Source organism: Halichoeres trimaculatus, unplaced genomic scaffold, assembly GCF_033239565.1.
Source record: "Halichoeres trimaculatus isolate MK-OKI-2021-1 unplaced genomic scaffold, fHalTri1.1 fHalTri1_scaffold_22, whole genome shotgun sequence".
In the NCBI taxonomy this organism is placed as follows: domain Eukaryota; kingdom Metazoa; phylum Chordata; class Actinopteri; order Labriformes; family Labridae; genus Halichoeres; species Halichoeres trimaculatus.
Genome location: NW_027437200.1, coordinates 6379298 through 6402553, shown reverse-complemented (window position 1 = coordinate 6402553; position 23256 = coordinate 6379298). Strand labels below are relative to the sequence as shown.

The following is a 23256-nucleotide window of genomic DNA, read 5'->3' as shown; positions in this document are numbered from 1 at the left end:
CATCACATGGTGAGGTATGTGATACGCTTGCAGAGGTTTGAATTGGTACCATTTGTAGAAAACAAATGTGGGAACTTTACATTTACGTTTGAGAACTCTGACTCAAAAATTCAGTGAGTTGGAGGTAATGAAGCAATACGCGATACAACCATACATGATTTCTCCTTCTGCATCATGGAGAGAAAAAATGAAGACCATCGAGTGATCCACAGATGAAATCCTGTATCAGAGTGTGACTTCAGACTTAAAGCAGTTTTCTCATAGTTTTTCCATCTTGAACCAGCTCAATCATAAACTCATCATCTCCCTCAGAGAAAAAAATGATCCCAATCCAAATTTTAAACGTTTGTCCTATGCACGTCAGAAATCAGAGAAATAAACAAATTAAAGGGGAGTGTTATGCTTCGATGGCACAGGAAGTACGTAATTTTTTCCTGTAATAAAATCCACAAAACACATTTTCACATCCTAGCAACTTAACCACAAAATGTTGAGCAAAGAGTTTTGGATATGTCCCAGGAAAAACGATGGAATCAACGACCTTGGAGGATGTTCCATCAGTTGTTTAATCTTGTAGAAAATTAGCAGATTACAGACATGCCACAAAACAAGTCCTTTAAAATGTCAGCTTTCTGATTTTAAGAAACACTAAAAGAAATAAAAAACATCTGATAGTCAGTACATATTTTATTTTTAGTTTACTCGGAGGGAAAAATTATGGAATACCTCATATCTGAGGAGAAACAGTATGGAGTCATAAATATCCACTGTGTCCTTGTTTGTTTCTCTGTTCAGGTGTTAATGTTTGTCTGTTTAACTTTTCTGGATGTAAATCTTAGCAGTTTTTTTTATTTTGCTTACAGATATTGGCTCCAATTTCTGCCCATTTGTTCTTCATCTGTTTTGCTGTGCGTTTCCTGTTTTCAGGATATGTTGCTTTAAGTTTTCAGTCTTGATGCTTTGATGTCTTCCTTGGTTTACTAATATGCTCAACTTTTACAACTCTCCCATGTTGTTTGGACTTGGTCAAGAGTTTACACACAGCTGACTGTGAACAATCGACGTCTTTTGCAACATTCTCTGATGATTAACCTCCTGTAAGAAGTGTGATAATCCTCTCCCTTGTTTCCACTGACATCTGCTCGTGTTAGAGCCATGATTCATATCAACCCACTTGGTGCAACCGCTCTCCAAGGTGTGAGCACTCCTTTTTGACTGCAGCAGATTTAATCCCATACAGATGTTTGATGTTGCCATTTCATAGACTTTAGTTTTGTAGCATGTCTGAGATTTACTTTTTTTCTTGAAAAACTAAACAACTGAAGGATCATCCTCTACAACTGGTGTACCCATTGTTTTTGGCCAGTGTCTCACCCACAGGAAGATTCACCTGGACATTTCAGGATGTTAAAGAAGGAAGTGCATCTCGATAGTAACCAGAGCTACGGGAGAGGATTAGGGCCACTGAAAAAAAGATTTTTTTTTTCAATTAAATTAGTATTACTATTATTGTTATTATTATTATTTTTATTATCATCATCATCATTATTATTATTATTATTATTATTAATCTATCATTTTTTGAGACACAAATCAGACTTCTGAGATTAAAGTCAGAATTCTGACTTTTTTCCATGCCTCATTTTCTGAAAAAAATCCAGCAATTCAGTCCAGACTTCAAACTAAAGAGATTTCCTTTGCAAGTATAAGGTCCAGAAACACCTGCCAGGCTCATTTTTTCAGGTTTTATTAAAAACAACTTTACAAAGAAAGTTCGACAAGCAGCTGCACTTCTGTGTTCAATGCATTAAGATTAAAACAACAACAAAAACAACTTTCTGCTATGACTGATCGGACTGCACAGAGTCCAACATGTTCCAGATATAAATACATACATACATACATACAGTACGTACAAACATACATGGATACTGAATTCTCTTTACAGCATGAAGACAGAATATGTACACTTGCTTAAATATCATTCATCTAACTGCTAATTACAGTGTAGCACTTGTGAAATACTGTTAATAACCAGCATGTGATGTTATTACTGGAGAGTCTCTTCAGAAGGCAGAGCAGAAAGGCACTGGATCCTAACCCAGACGAGAGGGACTCTTCACTCACTCACTGAAGTAAATATTATCACACTGCTGTGTTTGCTGCATCCTGTTTCTGACCTCTACAGGACACCATATGAGCCAAGACAGACTTGTTTCACTGATTGTAATCCAGCTTTGATAGAATTTAACCTCGTAGAATATTCTGTAAGACATTATTGATTAGCTATCTAACACATCTTGAAATATCCACTTCTTACATTTACAGTGTGATTGAACAAACCCTTCTGAAGAGCAGCTTTAATGCAGACCTGAAGTCTGCTGTCTGAACAGCCTGACAAGGCTTTTCTATCAACACTTAAACAGGGGCGTAACTTTGGCCTTGACTTTTCCTGAAGACTCCTGCGTGGCTTGTTTATCAGTCTGTCAACCCAGATGGCTGCTTGTCCACAGACAATAACCATGTGTTTAACATGTGTAGTATCTCCTTTCTTTCTACGAAATCCGAAATAAGATCATGGACTACAAAACACTGAGTCATGTTGCCAACCCCAACGTCGGTGGTTGCCATATTGGAAATACTGACTCTAAAATACTTCTGTCAAATTTAGAAACTGACAAAGTGTGACGACATCCTGAAGAGTCTTTTAATTTTTAACTTGAGCTTTGATTCAGTAATTCACATTTCCACATTGTCTTTGCTTCCCATCACCTGAGGATGCTACTTGGACGTCACGCGTGGACATTTCTGTCTTCAGCTCATGTTATTATTTCATTCAGAGGGGAGTGAAGTTCCTGCATAGATCTAAAGGGAAATTTTGCAGGGAGAGAATGGCTGAAGTGAAGATTGCTTTAGGAGACTACCTCCTTCTTTCACAAAGGCAGAAGAAAAAGTGCAATATAACCTAGCATGACTCAGCAACACCTCAACCTGACATGCTGACATTTAGTTGGCGTTGCTGTGATACATTCTCCAAAATACTGCTGCTGTGGTTTGAGTATGAAGTCTATCCACTCTCTCAATAAGCATGGCTCTGAAGACGGCTTCGGGGCATAGTGCCAGGGGAAGGGTGGCGTTTTGGCAAAGGTTGCCAGGAAGACATGAAACAAAGAGCCTTTCAGTTCAGGTCAGAAGTTATGGATGAGGGTGGGTGGTGCAGCAGGGGTTAGCCCAGGTCGGTGGACGTCCCACTGATGGCACGGAACACGTGGAGGGAGTTCTGCAAAAGCGAGCGCATCATATCCTCTTGGTAGATCTGGGATCAAAGCAAACAGAGACAGGATGAGGGTGAGTTCACAAACACACACACAAACACACACACACACACAAACACCAAAGTCACAAACCTGATTTTATGAGCAGACAGGATGAGAAAAACATTCAGTGATGAAAGAAAAATGTGCTGTGACAAACTAAAACAAAACAAAAAAGATCACAATGTCCGCTGGTTATTTCTTTAGAGAAACACTAAACTGAATCATTTTTGCTGTTGAATCACAAACCAGAGCTAAGATGTAGGCTGGGCCTAGCAATCCAGGCAGCAGACACTCAGCCCTGTCAGGTGTGTTTACGTCCCAGTCACTAAACAGTTAGGACTTAACTCAAACACAGAGCCAGACCTGCACATGCAGCGAAGCAGAGAGCCCAGCTATGGACTGTTTACAGCAGGCCTACTATGATAAGAAGTACATCAAAACACTTATTTACGACACTTGAATAAATTTCTACATTAAATTAAAGATTCAATTCTTTCAGACTTTTTAAATTTACATTACAAAGTGTAGTGGAAAAATTTCTGATCAGGCTGTAACACAAGGAATGATTAATGAACACACTCCTAAATGCTTCAGGTTCTAAATTATGTCCATGGGAAGGAGTGAATATTATTGTCTCTAAACTTATATCAACACCCTAACCAGCCTTGTGAAAGTCTTACATCAACAGTCATTTCAACATTACTAAAACTCCTGAGAACCCCTGCAGTGGAGAGGAAAATGTCTCAACATTACAGCACTGCATAAAGAGCTCTTATACAGAGCTGATAATGACAAAACTCTACTTTTGTCATCCTGCTGTGTACGGGAAAGTTATTACAACAGTGATTGAAGAGTATAAATAGGATATGCCAAGATGTAGGCCTTGCACCCTCCTATTTATATGGCTTGCTTTTATCATATGCTGTGAGAGCCCTCAGGTCTTCAGGTTGAGGATTTTAAACAGAACCTAAAGTTAAAACAAAGACCCACAGTGAAGCAGCTTTTGAACATTACAGCCCACAACTTCGGAACAGCCTGCCTGAAGACCTGAGGGCCACACAGGGCTTAAACATTTTTAAGAGCAAACTTGAAACTTACCTTTTAGTCTGGCTTTAACTTTATTTTACTTATTTATCTACATAAAGTCTGAGCTTATTCTGTTTAAAGGCATATAATCTTAATCTTTAAGAGTTAAATATATCTTTTTACCCCCACCAAGGAGGTTATGTTTTTTGGGAGAGTTAGTTTTTCGTTTGTCTGTGAACAACATAACTCAAAAAGTAACAAACGGATCTTGATGAAATTTTCAGGAAATGTTCAAAATGGAATAAGGAAGAAGTGACTAAATTTTGGAGGTGATCTGGATCACCATCTGGATCCAGGTCTTTTTTAAAGGATTCCCTATCATGAGAGAGATAGGGCCGTTTTCACCATATGTGTGTATAACTCCATGATAAATGTTTAGATTGCTTTGCAAAACAATACAAGACAAGGTCACCATAATTTCTGACAGATGTAAAAGTACGATCCAGATCCTCGCAATATTCTGGATACTAAGATCTGGAATATGTAATATGTTCTGGGTCATCATAATTTTCAACACTGTCAGGAAACAAATTATCGTACAAACCTGAAACTAACACTAAATTGTAGCAGACAGTCTGCTGAAAGGGAGTATAACATTAAAGTAGGACTAAAGTTTTAATTTAATCATTTATCTTATTCACTTCACTGTTTCTATCAGCTGTCACATGGTTGTATGTTGATGTGTGGGTTTGTAGGGTCAACTTATCTATTTATTTATTTCCATTGTTATCACAATTTTCATTTTTTTTACTTCTTATTTTCTTTGTCAAGAACTTTGTGTTGCCCCTCCTTTGTATAAAAAGTGCTTTAAAAATATAGTCTGATTAATTGATAGGGCACAGGCTGGAGCTAAAGGGAGGTTTTCAGTGTTTGGGTTTGTTATGAAAGGACTTAGACAGAACGGGAACCAACTTAAAAATGTTATGTAACATGTTTTGCTTACATTTGGTTAGAACTTTTACATGTCAGAGAGAAATCTATAAAAAAAAGCAAACCTCAAGTGTCATATGATCCAAAAACAGCACAAAAAGATCAAAATCAGCTTTTGATCAAATTACCTGCATTTCCTTAAAGCTACAGGCAAGCACATTGGAAAGAGAAAATCACAGTGGTTAGTTCTTCAAGTCATTGAAAAGACACAAAAAATGAATCAACATGACCAAGCAGAAAAGCCTTTGGGAGTGTTGCAATACAGTGGCGATGACACACTGCGCTGACTGTAATAATGCTGATGAGAAACAGGGAAGTAAGCACTGGACTGAAATGTGATACCAGAGCTACAGCACGGCCCAACAACAGTACAACTAACACACTTCTACAACTCACCCCTGACATTAACATTAACATAATCCATTACCAATAATGGATTTTAAATACAGGAGTGTGTAAGCAGGCTTTGTCCTTTTCTGGGAAACACTCAAGAGGAAGTTCAGTTTGGAAATGTTCCTGGATGAAGCATTAACACAGCCTCCAAGTGCAGCTCGTTATGACTCACTTGAAGTCTGAACTTTATAATTATAATAACAACAATAGATTTTTTTGTGCAGCACTATTAAACAAGGGACATAAATCAAAACAAAATAACAGTACAATCCTAGATCAAAAGCTAACTTCAAAGGTGAGTTTTTAACAAAGATTTGAAAGCGATGAGTCCGAGCAGTTTTGGATGTAAGTGGGGAGTGAGCTCTGGCTCCTTAGGTTTGGTGTTTGGTTCTGTGAAGTTGAGACAGGCGGTTGACATGAGAGGAACCTAGGTTACGAGAAGGAGTGTAATGGCTGAGAAGGTCAGTGAAGGGGCCCTGTGGTGGAGGGAGGAGAATTTTAAACTAGATGCTGGAGGATGCGGGTGGAGGTGAGGAGGAGGCAGAGTTCTGGATGTGTTGTAGTTTATGGAAAACTTTGGAAGATGTGCCATAGAGGATTCTGTTGCAGTAATCTAAACAGGATGTAATGAGTGTTTTGGTGGGAGAGGAGAGTTTCATATATCCGCCATGGAAATATTTCACAAGTCCATCTGGGTAGCAGCTCTTTGGATTTGTATTTAGAGGCAGGACCTTTAAAAACATCAGCAGCTGGTGATTGGACGACCGTTCTGATTGACTCACTCACCACAGACCACATCAAGCCACGGTATGACGTAGCTTATGTGCGACGCTGTTGAGAAACAATGGACAAACAACTACAGGAACACGAGAAACAGTTGTGATAATGACGACTGCTGCTGTTTTTGTAAAGTTAACTTAAGAATCAAAGGAACGCTGACAAGACAACACTTCTGCTGCTTTCGCTGCTCCCGCCTCTCCTCCCTGATTGAGCCAGTTGGAATTTAGCCAAGTGAATTTGTTGGTCGATGGAGCCTGACAAGATGGATCTGCAGGATTTCAGAAACTGAATCAGGCAGGTCCACCTGCTCTGCGAGGTTAAAAAATGGTACCAACTTGACAAAATTCAATAGCAAAGATAACAAAAAAAGAAGTTATGGGTTCATCTACCAACTGGCCACAAGTAAAACCCCCTTCAAGTGACTAAGTGCAGTCATACGTTGGTGCCTGGGTCTGAAAGGAGAAGTGTAACTTCTCTTTGAGGATCCAAACAATATTAAAGACTGAGTAAGAAGTTAAAGATATTAATCAGATTTTGTTTGTCTCATCTAGTTAGTATAGAACAACTTAAGTGAGCTCCACTTGCTGTTATGTGTATATCTTATTTCAGCTTTTTGTTTCTTTTGTTGAGAGACAGCCTGCTAAAGCTGACTGGACAAATGGTGCATTTAATTTCCAGCCATTTGCTCCACCCTAACTGTCTGCTCTGTCTCCAGGTCGGCAGCACAAAGCAGACAGCACTGAAGGTGAAAACACTTTCATGTCGGCGTCTGATTGTAGAAGAGCTGTCAGTGTCTCCTCTCTGCTGCATTGAGCTAAACTGTGTGCTCTTCATTTTCACAAATCTGTCCACACAGAGATGTTAGCCTGGAACTGCCGGAGACTTAGGTTACTACTCTACTGTGCGAGCAGCTTACTTCCTGGAGCCACTAATCAAAGAGCAGGTTGTTCAGATTTTAAAAAATTTGAACAAACACTGCTGTGCCAATGATTACGTCCTGCATGAAGAATCATTGTGCCACAGATTGCACCAGACTGATAAAACTCTGTTGTTTGTGTAAAAGTGGACAGACTTAATTCACATACTGTCTATATTAAGCTAAGGGTGGATTGTTGTTGTGATAAGGGGTCAGTACAGTGAGAAATCCCTTAATAACGCTTAAGGACAGTGACTCTGACATTTACATTTCAAGGCCATGGGGTACATTTATCAGTTTTTTTATATATCAATTTCATGAAATGACTCATTTTATTTTGGGTAATTTAGCTTTCATTTAACACAGAAAGTTAACAAGTTCTATAACTTATTAAGCAAAAAATGCAAATCATCTATTGGAATTTGCAGTTTTTGTCTGGTTTCTTAAATGTCAAGTTTGTGCTTCAAAATTAGCACAAAAAAATGTTCGTGTTTTTTTTTGTATTATCATTATTATTTATTCAAAGTTATCATAAAAATATAATTAAACTGCTTTAAAAACCATTTCAGTAATTAATAAACATAAAATCATTCACTTTTGTGTATGTCCAATAAGTCTGTGTCAGTTGTGTTACCCACTGAATCAGGAATGATTTTATTCTAAAGTCATGTGACCCAAATCCTTTATGACGAGAACAGTGGCGATTGCTCTAAAACTGCAAGGGAAGCTCAGCTTCCCCTAAAATGTCAATGTTCATCCCCACAGTGTCCCAGCTCTTTAACACAGTCGAACGCTGAGCATCTTCTGACTTCAGCTGGGGAAGCGTAGGGTGGGTTGTTCCACTGTGGAAACTGGACGGTCATTGGATAAACACTGGGCTTTGTCCCGCCCATCGTCTCGCTCAGCGTCTTTGGGGGTCTATGAGGCAGTGGGCTGGCCTGGACGCTTGGCTTCTGTATGATGATTGGATGATCTGTCTGAGGCTGAATTCCTTTTTGATTGACAGTGAAATGAGTCAATCAGCGATCGTGAAGTATAACCCTCCACCGGAGCATCGTCTGAGTTCTACATTTACTTGTTCTGGACTGATCCAGAAGTTTTATCAATCCTCAGCAAGTTTACTTTTTTAAAAAACAACGAGCGTTGTGTTTAAAGATCTTCTCTCTTTTCACCAATAAGCAGCTACAGCTACAGCTGCAGAGCTTCTCCCTTTGTCACTCACATTTAGAGCCTGTCGTAGTCTCACGTAGCAGCTCCAGCTGCTAACAAGCTGACACGGAGGGTAGAATTTACGTTTATATAAATAAACAAATTTGTGATGCAGGCCGGAAAAAAATGAGCTTCCCCTCCTTGACTGACCAGCAGCCGCCACTGGACAGGAACCATGGAGACAGTGTAGTATGTTTCAACTCCTCCTCATCAATATTTCATGAAAGTGATTTTCTCTACATGGTTCACATTAATTGTTCATTATTATCAACATTTTCTAGTGTCCTTACTTCACATGTTATGAGGGAAGTTTCTAGAAAGTGAGGTTTTTCATAGTAATGCTGTATAACTTTAATATGTTAAAATACCCTAACTCTTATAAGGATTAATGTGGAAAAAAATAGTCATTCTTGATAAAATTGTCCCATAGAGTATCCAGAGTTATGTTATTTGAAATGTTATTTTCAAAGCAGTCAGACAGGAAACCTCAAAACCCTGGATGAATAAAGTGAAAAGCTTGCAAAGAAATGTTCTATCTAATGCACTGTACTTTATTCATATTTTCTGTGACACTAGTTTTGTCCATAACACAGTCGACAGAATTTTGAAGCAGATGTTTTTTCTGGTTTCAGTATTTTATAATTCATTAGAACTTTAGCTTGACCAATAACAGATTTTGTATATGCCAGGTATAAATTGAGCAAGACAACACTCAGATTTTGTTCACATCAGTGTATCTGAAATGTACCTCAGGAGAAACTTCACGCTCACTTTCCTGGGCTACAGAGATGCTGTTTGTTAAGTGGACATTTTCTGCACTGAGGCTCGTTTGTAAACAAAGCAGCCTTTTTTCCTAAATAAATAAATAATGGATGATTTGAATGTATGCAAACACAAGTGCAGCGTGATGCTTTGCACTTGTTTGCACAGGTTTAATAGGCAAAACCTGTAAGAGAGGCACAGGAGCGTGTTTGCTGAAGAAGAGATGAAGTGAGAGGGAAAATGTTCAAACTTCCTGCACATGTGTTCGGGGTAAAAAAAAAAAAACAGCCCTTTTGCTGTTTTGTTTCTTTTTAAATTCAGGAAACAATAAAATCAACAAGTGCTGAGCAAAACATGCAAATTAGCAGAAGGAGGAATAAAAACTGCTGAGCTCATAACTCCCAGAAAGAGATCAAAACAAAGTGGCACCCGTCTCTTCTGTTGAAGGGAGGAATGTGGAGCTGAGAGGGTTGACCACGCTTGTATTGTCTGGTAAGCCGATCACATTCATTTAAAAGAAAGAATTGAGAAAGAATTTGAAAGAAGTGGGAGAATAATGATGGGAGGAATGGGGTTAAAAAAAGATGTCAACCGTGACTGCATAACTAAGCAAGCATTTGTGTTAAACCTTTTTTGTAAGTGTTTCCTTGTACAGCGTAACCCATGACCTCTTGTTCTGGTGTTCTTCTGTGTATGCATGTGTTTGTATGTTTCTATATATGTACACAAGTTTGTTTACAAAAAAGAAGGAAAAATGCATAAAATAAAAAGTAAAAGAAAACTGTTGTGCTAACTTAAGTTAATTTTTTTGGTCATTATACCTCAGCAGTATTGATACTGTGCACGATAAGTATGATTGCCCATTGAACTAATGCACAGGACTCATCTCCTCATCTCATAAAATAAAACATCTTTAAACACTAAGTGAGCAGGAACATTAACAACTTGGTGGCGAGGTTTTATGGTCACAAGCAGTTATGTTTTGGTCTTTATATGGAACCATCAAACAATTACAAGTGTGGTTTAACTGCATATAACATTCCCACAGAAGCTAAGAAACATATACACTAGGGATGGAACGGTTCACAAAATCCACGGTTCGTTTCGAATCACGGATTTATATTCAGAGTTTTTGGTTTGATTTGGTGTACATTGTTGTTTTTAACAGCCCAGATTACCATATACCCGTATAATCCAGCATCAACAGATTATCTTTAATCAATTATGAGAAGTCACTAAAAGCCACAAAATGACGCTGCTGTCTGATAACCTCCACCAAGAAGGGTTATGTTTTTGGGAAAGTTTGTCTGTTTGTCTGTGAACAACATAACTCAAAAAGCAACAAACGGATCTTGATTAAATTTTCAGGAAATGTTAAAAATGGGATAAGAAAGAAGTGATTAAATTTTGGAGGTGATCTGGATCACCATATGGATCCAGGGGTATTTTAAAGGATTCCTTATCATTGTGAGATAGGGCCATTTTCACCATATGTGTATATAACTCTACCATAAATGGTTGGATTAATTTGCAAAAACAATACAAGACAAGGTCACCATAATTTCTGACAGATATAAAAGTACAACCCAGATCCTGGAAATATTCTGGAAACTAAGATCGGAAAATATGAAATATGAACTGGGTCATCATAATTTTCAACACTCAGGTAACAAATTATCGTACAAACCTGCAACTAACACCAAATTGCAGCACTGAAAGGGAGCCGCTGCCCTCGTTGCTAGGCACTGCCTTGTTGGTGGTGGCTGCTCTCTCTTTCTTGTCAGTTTCTTGTATTTTTTTTATCTCTTTTTCGTCATCTTTATGTTTGCAGAGGGTCTTCACTTTGTATGGCTCATGTGTTTGTCATGGACACCAAGATGGTTGTGTCTTCAGCGATATTTCAACTATTTTTTCTCCAGTGTTTGTCTGGAGATTCTACATGTAACCATGACCACATTGTTTACATATAAATCAGCTGTTAGCAGCCTGTAGCATGTCACTGCTAACTGGTGCAAGGCCTGATGTCTTCCCACAAGGTGAGGAGAAGGAGGTGAGGATGACGTGCCGGTTCTCAGGTGACATCTACCTGTCCTTTAATCCATCGTTATTAAGATTAAGTTAAGAAGAACAAGCTAGCCATGCTAACCCAGCGACAGAGGGAATACCAGAGAGCAGAGTAGTATCATGTTATTCACAGACAAGGCAAACAGAGCTAACTCCAGACACCAACGCCACATTGGAAGAGCTTCACCTGCTGTGAGCAGACAGGATCCAGGAGACAGAGACTGAACAGACTGCTGAAGAAGCTCAGTCCTGGACCCTGTGGAGGTGGAGACTGGCTGAACTGGACAATGATGGACAATCATCTGTTTTCTTGTGGACCTTTTTGCACTTTCTATACACTTTCTTACTTTTGTTTTCTTGTTTGCTGCTGTGACTTCTGAATTTCCCCTTGAGGATAAATAAAGTCTATTCTGTTCCATTCTATTCTTATTGTTATCGACTCTGTAGGAGAGAGAAATAACGTGGGACAGACAGAAAGCAGGTAAAACACATCATAAATATGTTTAGAGCTACAAATTAACGTTCTTCTGTCCATTCTTATTTTTTTAATGTCTAAATATCAACCCTCCTCCTTTATCTGGGCTGGGGACCAGCAGAAGTGACCATAATGAGACACACACTTGCATGATTTCATCTGCTGCGAGTGAGGACTGTCTCTGTGTTTTGGAGAGGGGAGGGAATTCTGATAGCACATGCTGCTCATTCAGGCGAGGATGTGCTATGTAATCAAAACTCTGACCCCACGTCCCACAAAGTGTCCTGCTGTACTCCTTCACATTGAGTTGCACATGCGTATTGATCAAAGCTACATACTCGCTTCAAACTGAGAAGTAAAATGAAGAAAAAAGACGCTCCAAACTGAGTGAGAGAAACTGAACAGTTTGGATTTTTTTTAATAAACCGTTCCATCCCTGATATACACCAAACTTCATCTGTAACTCTGCAACAACTGATCCTCACTCAGGAGAACACACAATGTGCATTTACATAGCCACTGTCCTTTAATTACTAGAAAATATTTTTATTACCAACTATAAACCTAGTGCTGAGAGCAATCCCAGGTATCTGTACTCATTAACAGCTGACATGTTTTTGACACAGCTGATGAATGGATAAGCAAGTTCTCGTGCCTGGGAGGAGGAACTCTGATTTACCAAACAGGAGGCCTGGTTCAATACAGCAACTGTGAGGACTCAACACCTGTGTGTGTCTGAAAACAAATGTTTCTAGGTGCACGTAATGCAGGGGTGTGGCAACAACAAAGCCATTTTGACTACTTGAAAGCTTTTATTGCCTGGGTTAGGCCTCAGACAAAGTGAGATTACCTGCTCATGAATGATGTCGGACAGCTCCTTAACCATGTCTTTGAAATTGGTCTTTAGGCCCTCGTGGTATTCAAACTGGTCCTCTTTGATTAGACGCTCGTTTATGTCCAGAGCCATGCTGCATGCCTGAACGAAGCGCCTGCAATTATAAAAGACACAACGACAAGCAAAAATCAAAATCTACACCATGGATGTCAAACTGTTTGAGAAGCAAATTAAAAAGGAACTAAAGGTACCTGAAGATGTCTTTTAGGTCTTTTACTTTCTTATTGCCGGACTGGTTGGTTTTACTGTCATCCAGGAATGCTCTGGCGTAGGCCATGGGACCTGCATTCACCTGTGCCAAAATATACTTCAAAATGTCAGGCACTCTTCAGCACACAGTGACAGTACGTGCAAAATGTGATCTTATCTAACTCAACAACAGTCAACCGCTGAGATGTCAGCCCAGCTGTTTTCATCCTCCTCCTTTCATATCTAGGTGACTGACACCTTTACCTGCACAGAGACACAGCCCTGCAGTTTGAGCTGCAGCTGGATCATGTCCACCTCCTGGCTGGAGCACAGTTTGGTCAGCTCCGCTGTCCTAGCCTTCATCTCGTCTATGGCCACATCCACTGGCTTCAGCTCCACCTGCTTCTCCCCCACCACCTCCACACGTTTCTTCACATAGGGGAATGTGTTGGCAGCTGGACAGAAAGGGAGGAAAACATTTGTGGGTTATGCATGCAAATGCAATAAAAGTGCATGAAACCCTTTATTAAAGCTGCTCCCTTCACAGAGACGTCAATCAGCAGCTCGTCACGCGAGGAATTCAGTGTGATGACAAATGCTTAGTGTGAACAATTTGCTCTGAAGCCTCTATGAGAACAATGTTATTTTTGATGCCACGCTAGACAAGGAGCAGAGAAGGCTGATTTTTTTTTTACTTAGGTGTGCAGGGCAGATCAATTAAATCAAAGCTGAGAATGGCATCTTATCATTACTATAGGGAACGGCTTCTGTAAATCTATCACGTTAGTCAATGATGTTGAGCTGATTGAGGTTTTTGAACAGGATGTAGCTTGTTTGTAGCATTTTAGCATGAAGCGGCTACGTGTTGCAGCAGGAGGCTGTTTTTGCATGTATTCAGGAAGTCTCAGCTCAGAACAACAAGCAGGCAGTCAAAACTTAATACTGAAGAACAAGACCAGCTGATCTAAATATGAGCGGATAATCCCACATTGAAACTGCATTAATACAGCCCTGACCAAAATGTTCTGAAAATGACACCAACACTCATTTTCACAAAGTTAGTTTTAATGATGGAAATTTGCATAAATTGGCTTCAAGGCACCCAGAAAGTCCAGCAAGCAACTTTTAGAGGATGGTCTGGTGTCAAGAAGGGCAGCAAAGGAGCCACTTCTGTCGAGGAAAAACACCTGAGACAGTGGCTACGTTTACGTGCCGTCATCAACCCTCCCAAATTCAGAATATTAGCAATAACCCAGTTGTGCACGGCCATGTCAACACCAAGAATCCTTTTTAAGGACCTCATACTCCAGTATTCAAAAACCCGAAAAATTACACTTGGGTTATTCCTTTCCTGACCCGAATATTTGGTCATGTTTACGCCTATCAGGATATCCCCATCCAAAGGAGCATTAATTTGAATTATGTGCAAGTTCTGTTTGCAAGGAATCTTGAGCCGTGTTTCCACCAAGCAGTCCGGGTCGGTTCAGTACGGTTTGGGACGGTTTGGTTAAGCCTGATCCCGTTAGCGTTTCCACAGCAAACTGTGCCCTCTCTTGGTAGGCGGCATGTAAACTGGATGCAGAAAGACGCAGTTGTTAAATAATAGTGTGACGCCATAGCAGTGCGACACAGTTCACCCTGCTAATAAATCCAACAAAGAAGAAAACGCGGCACAGTAAACAAAGAGCACAGATGGAAGACATGCTGCATTTCCTCCTCTCTGTGATTGGCATGTAGCTCTTTGATACAAAGAACAATCAAGCTTTGTTTCAGAGAAGACTGTGTGCCTCCAGGAGAAATGCAGCCGCTGCGGGGGTAAAGCCTGGCTCACACTACAGGATTTTAAAAGTCTTAAAAAATTCTGAAATCAGGTTGTATCTCACACATAAGGAGAATCTTCACAGATCATCTTCTCTTAAATCTTAAGCACGCACTAACTACAAGATTTGAAAACACTGACCAGCACGCACTACAGGATTTCCCCAAGATTATTTGACCAGAGAGAGTGATGCACCACATTTGCTCAGTTGTTTGATCTGAGGTTTTTAGCGCACTGGTGGGACAGGAGGAGAGAGAAGCGGAGCTGTTTGCAGCGGTGCCTTTCATCCATTACGCGCACGCAGAGGGACACAGGTGAAACTGTTGCTGTATCAGCCAATAATGGCATGATCTCACACCAATCACTGATAAAACAACAGTTGGCTACTGAATGAAAATGGTGTGGTTATGTGTTATTTTTAAAGGCATTATTGAACTGGCTCGAGTGGGCCAGTGGAGTGCGCAGTCAGCTGACCCAGAGCCTTTCAGTTTCACTTTGAGCCTGCGTGTGTTGTCTGTTGTCCGGTCTCTGGGGCTCTTTCTAATTGGCTGTTGTCATCCTCAGTGAGAATAAATGTTGTAATCATCCAGATAAATATCAAACATGTTTGAAAATTATCTGGGCGGCTCCGACGAGTCTGTGAGACGATCGTGGGGCTAAAGATTCATCTGTCAACCGCTCACACTAGAAGAGAATCTTGGCTGAACTTCGGGGCCGATTTTAGTCCCCCACCAGATTTCTTCCCTGATTGTCAGGAGGACCGAATCTGGGTTAAATCGGGCCGAGAATCCTGTAGTGTGAGCCAGGCTTAAGTGATGATTCTTTTGACCAATCAACGATCTGCAGTGTGTTGCTCCACCTTCCGAGAGCGGATTGGTTCAGTCTGGCACCCATACGAAAGGGTCCAAAAAAAGTAGGCCGTCTTGTCTTGGTTTTTGGGGATCTGTCCCGGGATAAGTCAGTGGAAAGGCCACAAAAAGCAGCTTTGGTCTTTTGAGTACAGGAAGTCCACCGTGCTGCTGTTGTTGCTGCTGTTGCTACGGATACAGGAAGACAAAGTGGAAACGACATACTGACTGCATATTAAAGTAGTGATTTTCTCTGATAAAGCCCCCCTCTGAGCATCTAGAAAAAAGCTCATCTCAAAAGCTCAAGAAAAAGTGAGTGCCACAATCAGTTCTGTGTCATGCCAACAGCAGGGCATTCATGTGTGGGGCTCCATCACAGTTTTGCCAAAGTAAAGAGCACACAAGAATGGTATAAAACATCTTCTAAAAGCAACTCCTCCCAACCATTTGGTGTCGAAAAAGACCTTGTTTTAGTGTGTTGATATTGTGTAAAATGTTCAGTGGTGGTTTTTCACGGATGCCAAAAGAAGCCTTGCTTCCCCAATAAAACACTGCATTAAATGAAAAAAATGTTTATAAGCTTCATCACAATATATATTATTTTTATTCTCATCATTGCTTTATTAAAACACAACATCACTAATACCACTTCACTACTATTTTGTCAGAGCGTGACAAGCAAAGCAGCGCCCAGCTTGTCAAGGGCTCATTGTGTATTACACTGTCTCAAGCCCTGTCTGTCTGTTCAGAGACCAGCTTCACCTCGCCTCCCCTAGAGAAAAAAACATCCTGTATTAGCCAATCAGCCATTAGCCATCCTTCTTCCTAATTGACCTGGCGTCCAACCAATCACAAACTGTAACCAAGAAGAAAGAAAAAAAACCCTCCAACACTGTGCAACTGGTCCACTGTGACAAGCTGAATATAACAACGCAGCTAGCAAGTCAGAGAAAGAACAGGGATGGAGGACTTGGTTGTCTAATAAAAACTGATTTTACAAAACTTCCTTTTGAGGATCAACTAAAAGTCAAACAGAGCGGTAAGCCGACTCCAAAGCTTTGTTTGACTCAGGGGAGAGCTGAGGGAAAAGCTTGTGTGAATGTGCACGAAAGCAATGAACAAAGTATTTCTTTAATATCTAAGTATTGTCATACTTAATCTCTGTTATGTGTTTAATGTTTTACTGTAATGAAGCGAGACGTTAATCAGCTGAGTTTGGGCTTTCTCCAACTCAACACAGACTACTGTGTACCATAGCGATAGGCACACGCATATTGACCCCTGGTGTGACTCTGAGGCTTACTGCCTCTCACAAACACTGCCCTCTTTTTTAACACTACACTGAGGTTGATTAGAAGTCGGTAAAATAACAGTACAGTAACAGTCATTTGAAAATAAAACTTTAACACTGAATTAAATCTGAGGCTCTTATCTTTTTTTGTTCTATCCATCTATAGGGTGAAAAACTTGACCCTAAACCTACCCAAATGGTGTTCGATCAGTGTATGAATGGGATTGATGGCATTTTACTTTACAAACCAGTGTGTATGAATGGGTAAAATGTGACCAGTAATGTAAAAGTCCATTGAGTGGTCAGATGGTGAGAGAAAGCGCTAAATAAGCACAATCCATCGACCGTCTAAACCTTTAAACCAGAATACGTCGTTCAGCATTAATAGGGCCTTAAGCTGGCCACACACTCGATGACTTTTAAATCTTAATCGATTTAAAAAAGTGGGAGACCACAGGCATAAGGACCGATTTTTAACATCACCATACATGGATCACACAAACAGTTCTCCAAGACCGCGTTACCACACGCTTAATGTTTGTGGTAGCAATTCAGTAAACTGGATCTTGCAGACACTTTGTGTGATCCTACAAGGCTTCAGAAGATCAACAAACATGGAGGGCAGGGGATGATGTCAGCCTGCCATCAACAAAGAACAAATACGAGGAAAAGAAGACGGGTGAATAATGCCACAAGCAGCTCTTCGTCTTAGGTATTTAACTGGGCCTTGGGACATTTTTAAAGTCTGCTGTCATGTCGTTTAGAACTTGGATTATGACACTTCCTGGTCTCAACTGGCAAAAATGTTTACAGCCCCATCACTACAGAGCAGACAGGCCGCTGACAAGTCAGTACACAAAGATTTCCTAGACTGGCACTGCTATCATGCCAGTACATGCTAAAAACATCAGCGCCTTCTGAGAAAGTTTATCCTGCTGTTGCCCTGACAGACACCTGATCAGGTGGAAAGGTTTGTTTTCTTAGGGCATTAAGAATATAATCCTGTATTTAGCAGTTTAAGCCCTGCTCTGTGTGACTATTAGGCAGTTAACATGATACAGTTTTAGGAAGACACCTAATAGTATTGTTGGGTTTTAGCCGCTTGTTTACACGGGAACGGTGTGTTCCCCGATCTAAAACGCAAACTTTTGAAAATAGCCTCCAGAGTTGTTTTTCCTGAAATGCTGCTGCCAGTGTTGTGTGAAGAGTAAGCTGGAGTTTTCAGTGGAAACGCAGACGTCACGCTCTGCTTCACACTTTGTTACGATCGCCGTTGACTACCATGTTGTGCTTGTGCTGCTCTGTAGCTTTGCATTACTCATGAAACATGATCCCTTACAATAATACACAGAAATGAGCGTCTTTCTACTTCCTCGTCTGTCACAAAAAGTATGAGTGAGTGTTTTCCACGTACTTGCGAGCACAGTCTTCCTCTTGCACTGCTCCTCCACCCCGCCGTGTTTCTTCCCTGACAGCGTGTACGGCGTCTCGAACACAAAGCGATTGATGTTGTGGCACTTCTCAAAGTCTGTCTTCTTCTCCGGTGCCTCCTTCTCATCAAAGTATGGCTTGACGAACGTCACCTGGATGTGGGCGAACTTGGGGTCCAGGTCTTTGGTGATCACCTGAGAAAGGAGAAATACAGTCATGGAAGAAAATTATCAGACCACTTTTGTTTTCTTCAATTTCTTATTCATTTTAATGTCTGGTATGATTTAAGGTATTTTTTTGGACAAATATGATTATGATAACAAAAATAGCTTATACGAGTTTAATTTAAGGGCTGATACCTCACCATTTTCCTTTTTTGAATAATAAATAAAATCACTTCCTTCTTACATTAATAGCTACTTTCTGTCGATTTTAGTCATATAAAACACACAGGAATTAGAACTGGACTGAATAAGCATTGATTTTGATGATTGCAGTCATGGCATTCTCTCCACCAGCTTCTGACACTCTTCTGCTCTCACAGAAACTCATTCCTATTGCAAAAAAATCAAACAAATCTGCTTTTTTTAGGGCTTGTGGTTCTCCATTTTGAGTTTGATGATGTTTAACAGATTTTCAGATGGATTAAGATCTAGGGCCAGGTGTTCAAAGGTAATCCAATCAGGTTTTGGTTATCAGATTGGATTAAATTCCAGAAATGTTCAAAAGGAAAAGAAGGATTTTAAAATCAGATTAGATCATGTAAACTTCCCTTAAGAAAGAAAAATATATGTACCAATAATTTTTTTGAAATATATTGAAATATATCATTGATATATTATGATAAACATGGAATTATATATTGAGGGCACATATACAATATATTATATATTCATGAAATATATTGCAATATATTGCAAAATATGCAAATAGTTGCCGCTTTCCATATATTGTAATGTATTGGAAAATATAAATACTAATTCTCATATATGGGAATATATTACTTAATACATAACATGATATTTTCCAATATGCTGCAATTTTTCTTTCGTAAGGGTTTTTCTAGTTTAAATCCCGATCAAACTTTCAGTTTCTGTCATTCAGAAGTTTTCAGTAGGATCTGGATCACTTTGATCCAAAAACACTGGATTATCCTGATCCCAACGGGGGTTGGATTTTAAGGTGGATTTCAGGACGAAAATAGTAAGACCTTTAAGATTGGTCAAATAATACAACATTTTTACAATTCAGTGTGGATACTTTGATTTTTATTTTTCCCTTTGACTTGTTTAACCATAACAGTGATTAAGTAGATAAAGTTAGTTAGGCTACCAATGTAGCCTTTCAGTGTAGTTAAGCAAAAACAAAAAGAAAATGAAAGAGCAGAAGCAGAGATACTCCTGACAGAGGAACAAATCAAGCTGAACAAACTGCAGCAAATCAGAGAAAAACTTCAGATCCACCTTTTAAAAGCAGAGCTTAAAAATGCTGGACTCTTTTTCACAGATAAAGAAGAACCCTCAACTTTTTTTTTATTACTTTGCTAACTCTTTGACATTTAGCTTCTTTTTTTAACATTTCAGGCTTATTTAAAAACCCCACTTTGTATTTTTCATGTTATATTTGCTATCTATTTTTGTGGTGATGGTAATTTTGAAAACTGTGTATCCAGATCAGGGTGATCCAATCCAATGTTGCTTTGAAAAACCAGCATGAAACTGAGACAGATTACCTGATCCCTGGATAACAAGAAATGGGATTTCCAAATCTGGATCATTTTGATCTGGATTAAATTCTTTGAACAACTATCCCCTGGTGATTGAGCTGGCCAAGGCACAGTTTTCCATCCAGGCTTTCACTGACCCTGCCGTGTGGTGAGGGGCATTATCGTGTTAGAAAATTCAGTCATCTGAGGCAGGAAAGAATTTTCCAGCTGATGGAAGAAGACTGTTTCCAAGAGTAGCCCTGTTCGTAATCCGGTTGCATTTGCTCTGTTCCACCCAGACTGAACCCCAGATCATCACCAATCAACCCCCATGTCCTACTCTAGGGGCAAGACAGTCTCTCGACTTTTACATGCCTGAGACCCCAGAATGCCTCACTGGGACAAAAAAGTAACTTTTCCCACATTATTGATATGAAATCACATTTTTTTCTTGTAAGAACAGCACAACAGTGCCAAGAGTCTCCTTTTAGACATGTTCTGTCGGGGATCAAAGTCAGTGACCTCATGTTCAGACAATTTTCCACACCGCACTCCCACATTCAGCTTCTCCATTTGTCGACTCACCTTGTTAGAGTCCTGAATTATTCTGACGTTTTCTGGCCCAAACTTGTCCCCGTAGAGCGTCAGCAGCCGTTGAGAAATTTCAGAAAGGCCTGTGAGTTTTGGCTCTTTGTAGATGTATTCCTTTCCATCCTCCTCTTCAAAGAAGCCCTGCACAGAATCCCAGAAAGATTTTATTCAGTTGCTGATAATAATCAATGTGATCTTTAGTGAGAAAATGTTGTGTGGTGGGAAAGGTGTCTACTTTGACCTCTTCATTCACAAATAATTTTGTGGAACAAATTTTATCTCTCTGAGAAATAGATAAGGAACTTTCCTGATCCAGCACTGAAGGTCTAAAGCATTACCTCAGTGCTGATAATCACAAACCTGATAGAAGTAAACTTCAAGACCAGTTGAATAATTTCAAACCCTTACATTTTGTTCTGTTTGGTCTTAAAAGGTTTTCAGTAGAGTTTCAAAATAAAAAAAATGGGAGTGAGACAAGAAAAAGACAATGCATTCTATTGCAAACAACAATTAAACTGGAAAAGGCTGTTCATCAGTCGAGCGGCAGACCCACAAATATTTCACTGGCCCTGTGCCAGAGGATCCATCAGTAGTAGGGTTACTACCTTTGAGGCAGAAAAACAAAGGACACCCTCAGCAGCGGGAGGGTTGGGGGGTTAGTGGCCCGACTACCAATGGTACAGTGGGGGCACCAGTTGTGGGAATGTGTTAGTTAAAGTTTTGTGTTGCAAATTGTGCTAACATGACTTTTCACGTCAATAAGTAAGACTTTTACAGTATTTTTTCAAAACATATTCTGTCCTGTCTGTCTTTTTGTTGTTTTCTCTAAAACCATGAATGGTACTGGTTATCAATATTTTTTTGACATTTTTTTGTTGTATTAATGAAATGTTTGTATTCTTGTTGGATTGAGGAAAAATAATTAATCTGAAAAAACATATTCAGTAAAACACTGTGGCAGCCTTAAGATAATTTACACCTCTTTAAAATCTCATTCGCTTAAATTCTTTAGTATGTATTACTTTTCCCAATAAGTCATATTATATCAGTTATGAGTAAGTTTACTGTATCTGTAGATGCTTCAGGTATGAAGAAGTGTGAGCCTGACATTTGGTATGTGTTTGTCCTGATGTTGCAGTAATTACTCTCCAGCCACATGCTGTCACATGTCTATCAGGCCACCATGTACCACAGAAAGCGCTTGGTGACAGTTTTTACTGTTTACTTTGAATGTGTTTCCCTCACACTGTTAAGCCAGTCGTTTGAACTTTCCCACTCATGTCTGGGTTTTTGCATCCTTTGCTTTTCAAAGGGGCACAGGCTGAGTACCAAATGCAGTCACAGACATACTTACTTCTGATTTCCTGTGATTTTGTTTCAACCAATTAAAGCTGAGCACTTGCTCAAAACCAGCCAACTGCCATTTCTAGTGGGTGGATGCAGGCCCATGTTGAATTTGGACAGAATGGTGCTGCATTCAAGGCAAACTGAAAATTTGGGACAAATCAAGTCCCGTTTTGATTCAAAACAGGAAGCTACGTTTAATTGTCAAATATGGGACAGTTCCATGTTTTACAGGACGGTTGGCTACCCTAGACACAGGATGATCCTTCGACCCAGATAAGGGCCATTACTGGTGCCAAATTCAGCCCAGTAACCATCAGACATCATCTGAGAGAGAAGGGCTGTGAAAACAAAGGATTGAAGGTGTGTATTTGGTAGGAATAGGTATCGAATTAGGTACTTTTATAGGTACTGGCCAAATTCTGTTTGAGGTGCCGGGTACCAATTAGGGATGGGTACTGAATCAGGTACTTTTATAAGTTTTAACCAAATTCTGTCAAAAGTACCGGGTGCCAATTAATGTTAAGTCAAAAGGTACCATGTTAAGGTACCTAAATGCATCTTTGTGACTGCGAGGAATTGGAAGAGTAGGCGATTTTCCATGCTGGGTATGAACACAGCACTACAAGTTTATAAATTGGAGAATAAATATGATGAATTGAAAAAATGTATGTGTTTTATTATTAAACAAATTGATATTTTTTCTACCACATTAACACTCAAGTACAGAAAATTAGTACCATTGAGTACCGGTATCGATTGCCAGGTACCGGGCATTGGTACTGTATCGTTTCAAATGTGACAGGTACCCATCTCTAATACCAATTCATGTAAAATCAAACAGTACCAATTTTTGGAACCTGAATGCATCCTTGTGACTGTGAAGAAGTGGGAGACTAGGGGATTTCCATGCTATGTGTTAAATTTAAAAAACTTTGAGATTTTATTATAAAACAAATTAATATATATTACCACATAAACACACACAAAAGTACCAAAAATCAGTACTGTTGAGCAATGATACTAATAGCCAAGTACCGGGTATCAGTACTGTATCATTTCAAATGTGAAAGGTACCCATCCCTTTATTTGGATGTGTTCCTGCAGCAAATTGAAGAGTGCATTTATGAAAGCCAGGTCGACCAGCTTGTGATGTTTGAGCATTTGAGAAGAAATCTAAAACCTAATGGCATTCTATTATATTTGCAATG

The 23256-nt window shown here is 39.6% G+C and overlaps 1 protein-coding gene across 3 annotated transcripts in view; it reads right to left on the bottom strand.

Moving 5' to 3' along the window:
- Positions 1-1746: 1746 nt before the first annotated feature.
- dock11 (dedicator of cytokinesis 11) overlaps positions 1747-23256 on the bottom strand; it is a 108296-nt gene continuing 86786 nt past the window's right edge. For 2 of the 3 annotated variants that reach the window (XM_074699243.1, XM_074699244.1), the window contains 6 exons: positions 20696-20842; positions 18389-18599; positions 13281-13471; positions 13019-13119; positions 12783-12921; positions 1747-3316 (listed from right to left, as the gene is read on the bottom strand). In XM_074699243.1, coding sequence (XP_074555344.1) covers positions 3227-3316; positions 12783-12921; positions 13019-13119; positions 13281-13471; positions 18389-18599; positions 20696-20842 — 879 coding nt within the window. In that variant the 3' untranslated portion in view covers positions 1747-3226. Of the gene's footprint in view, positions 3317-5461; positions 5478-12782; positions 12922-13018; positions 13120-13280; positions 13472-18388; positions 18600-20695; positions 20843-23256 lie in introns of all 3 variants that reach the window. The other variant, XM_074699245.1, reaches the window with a different exon arrangement.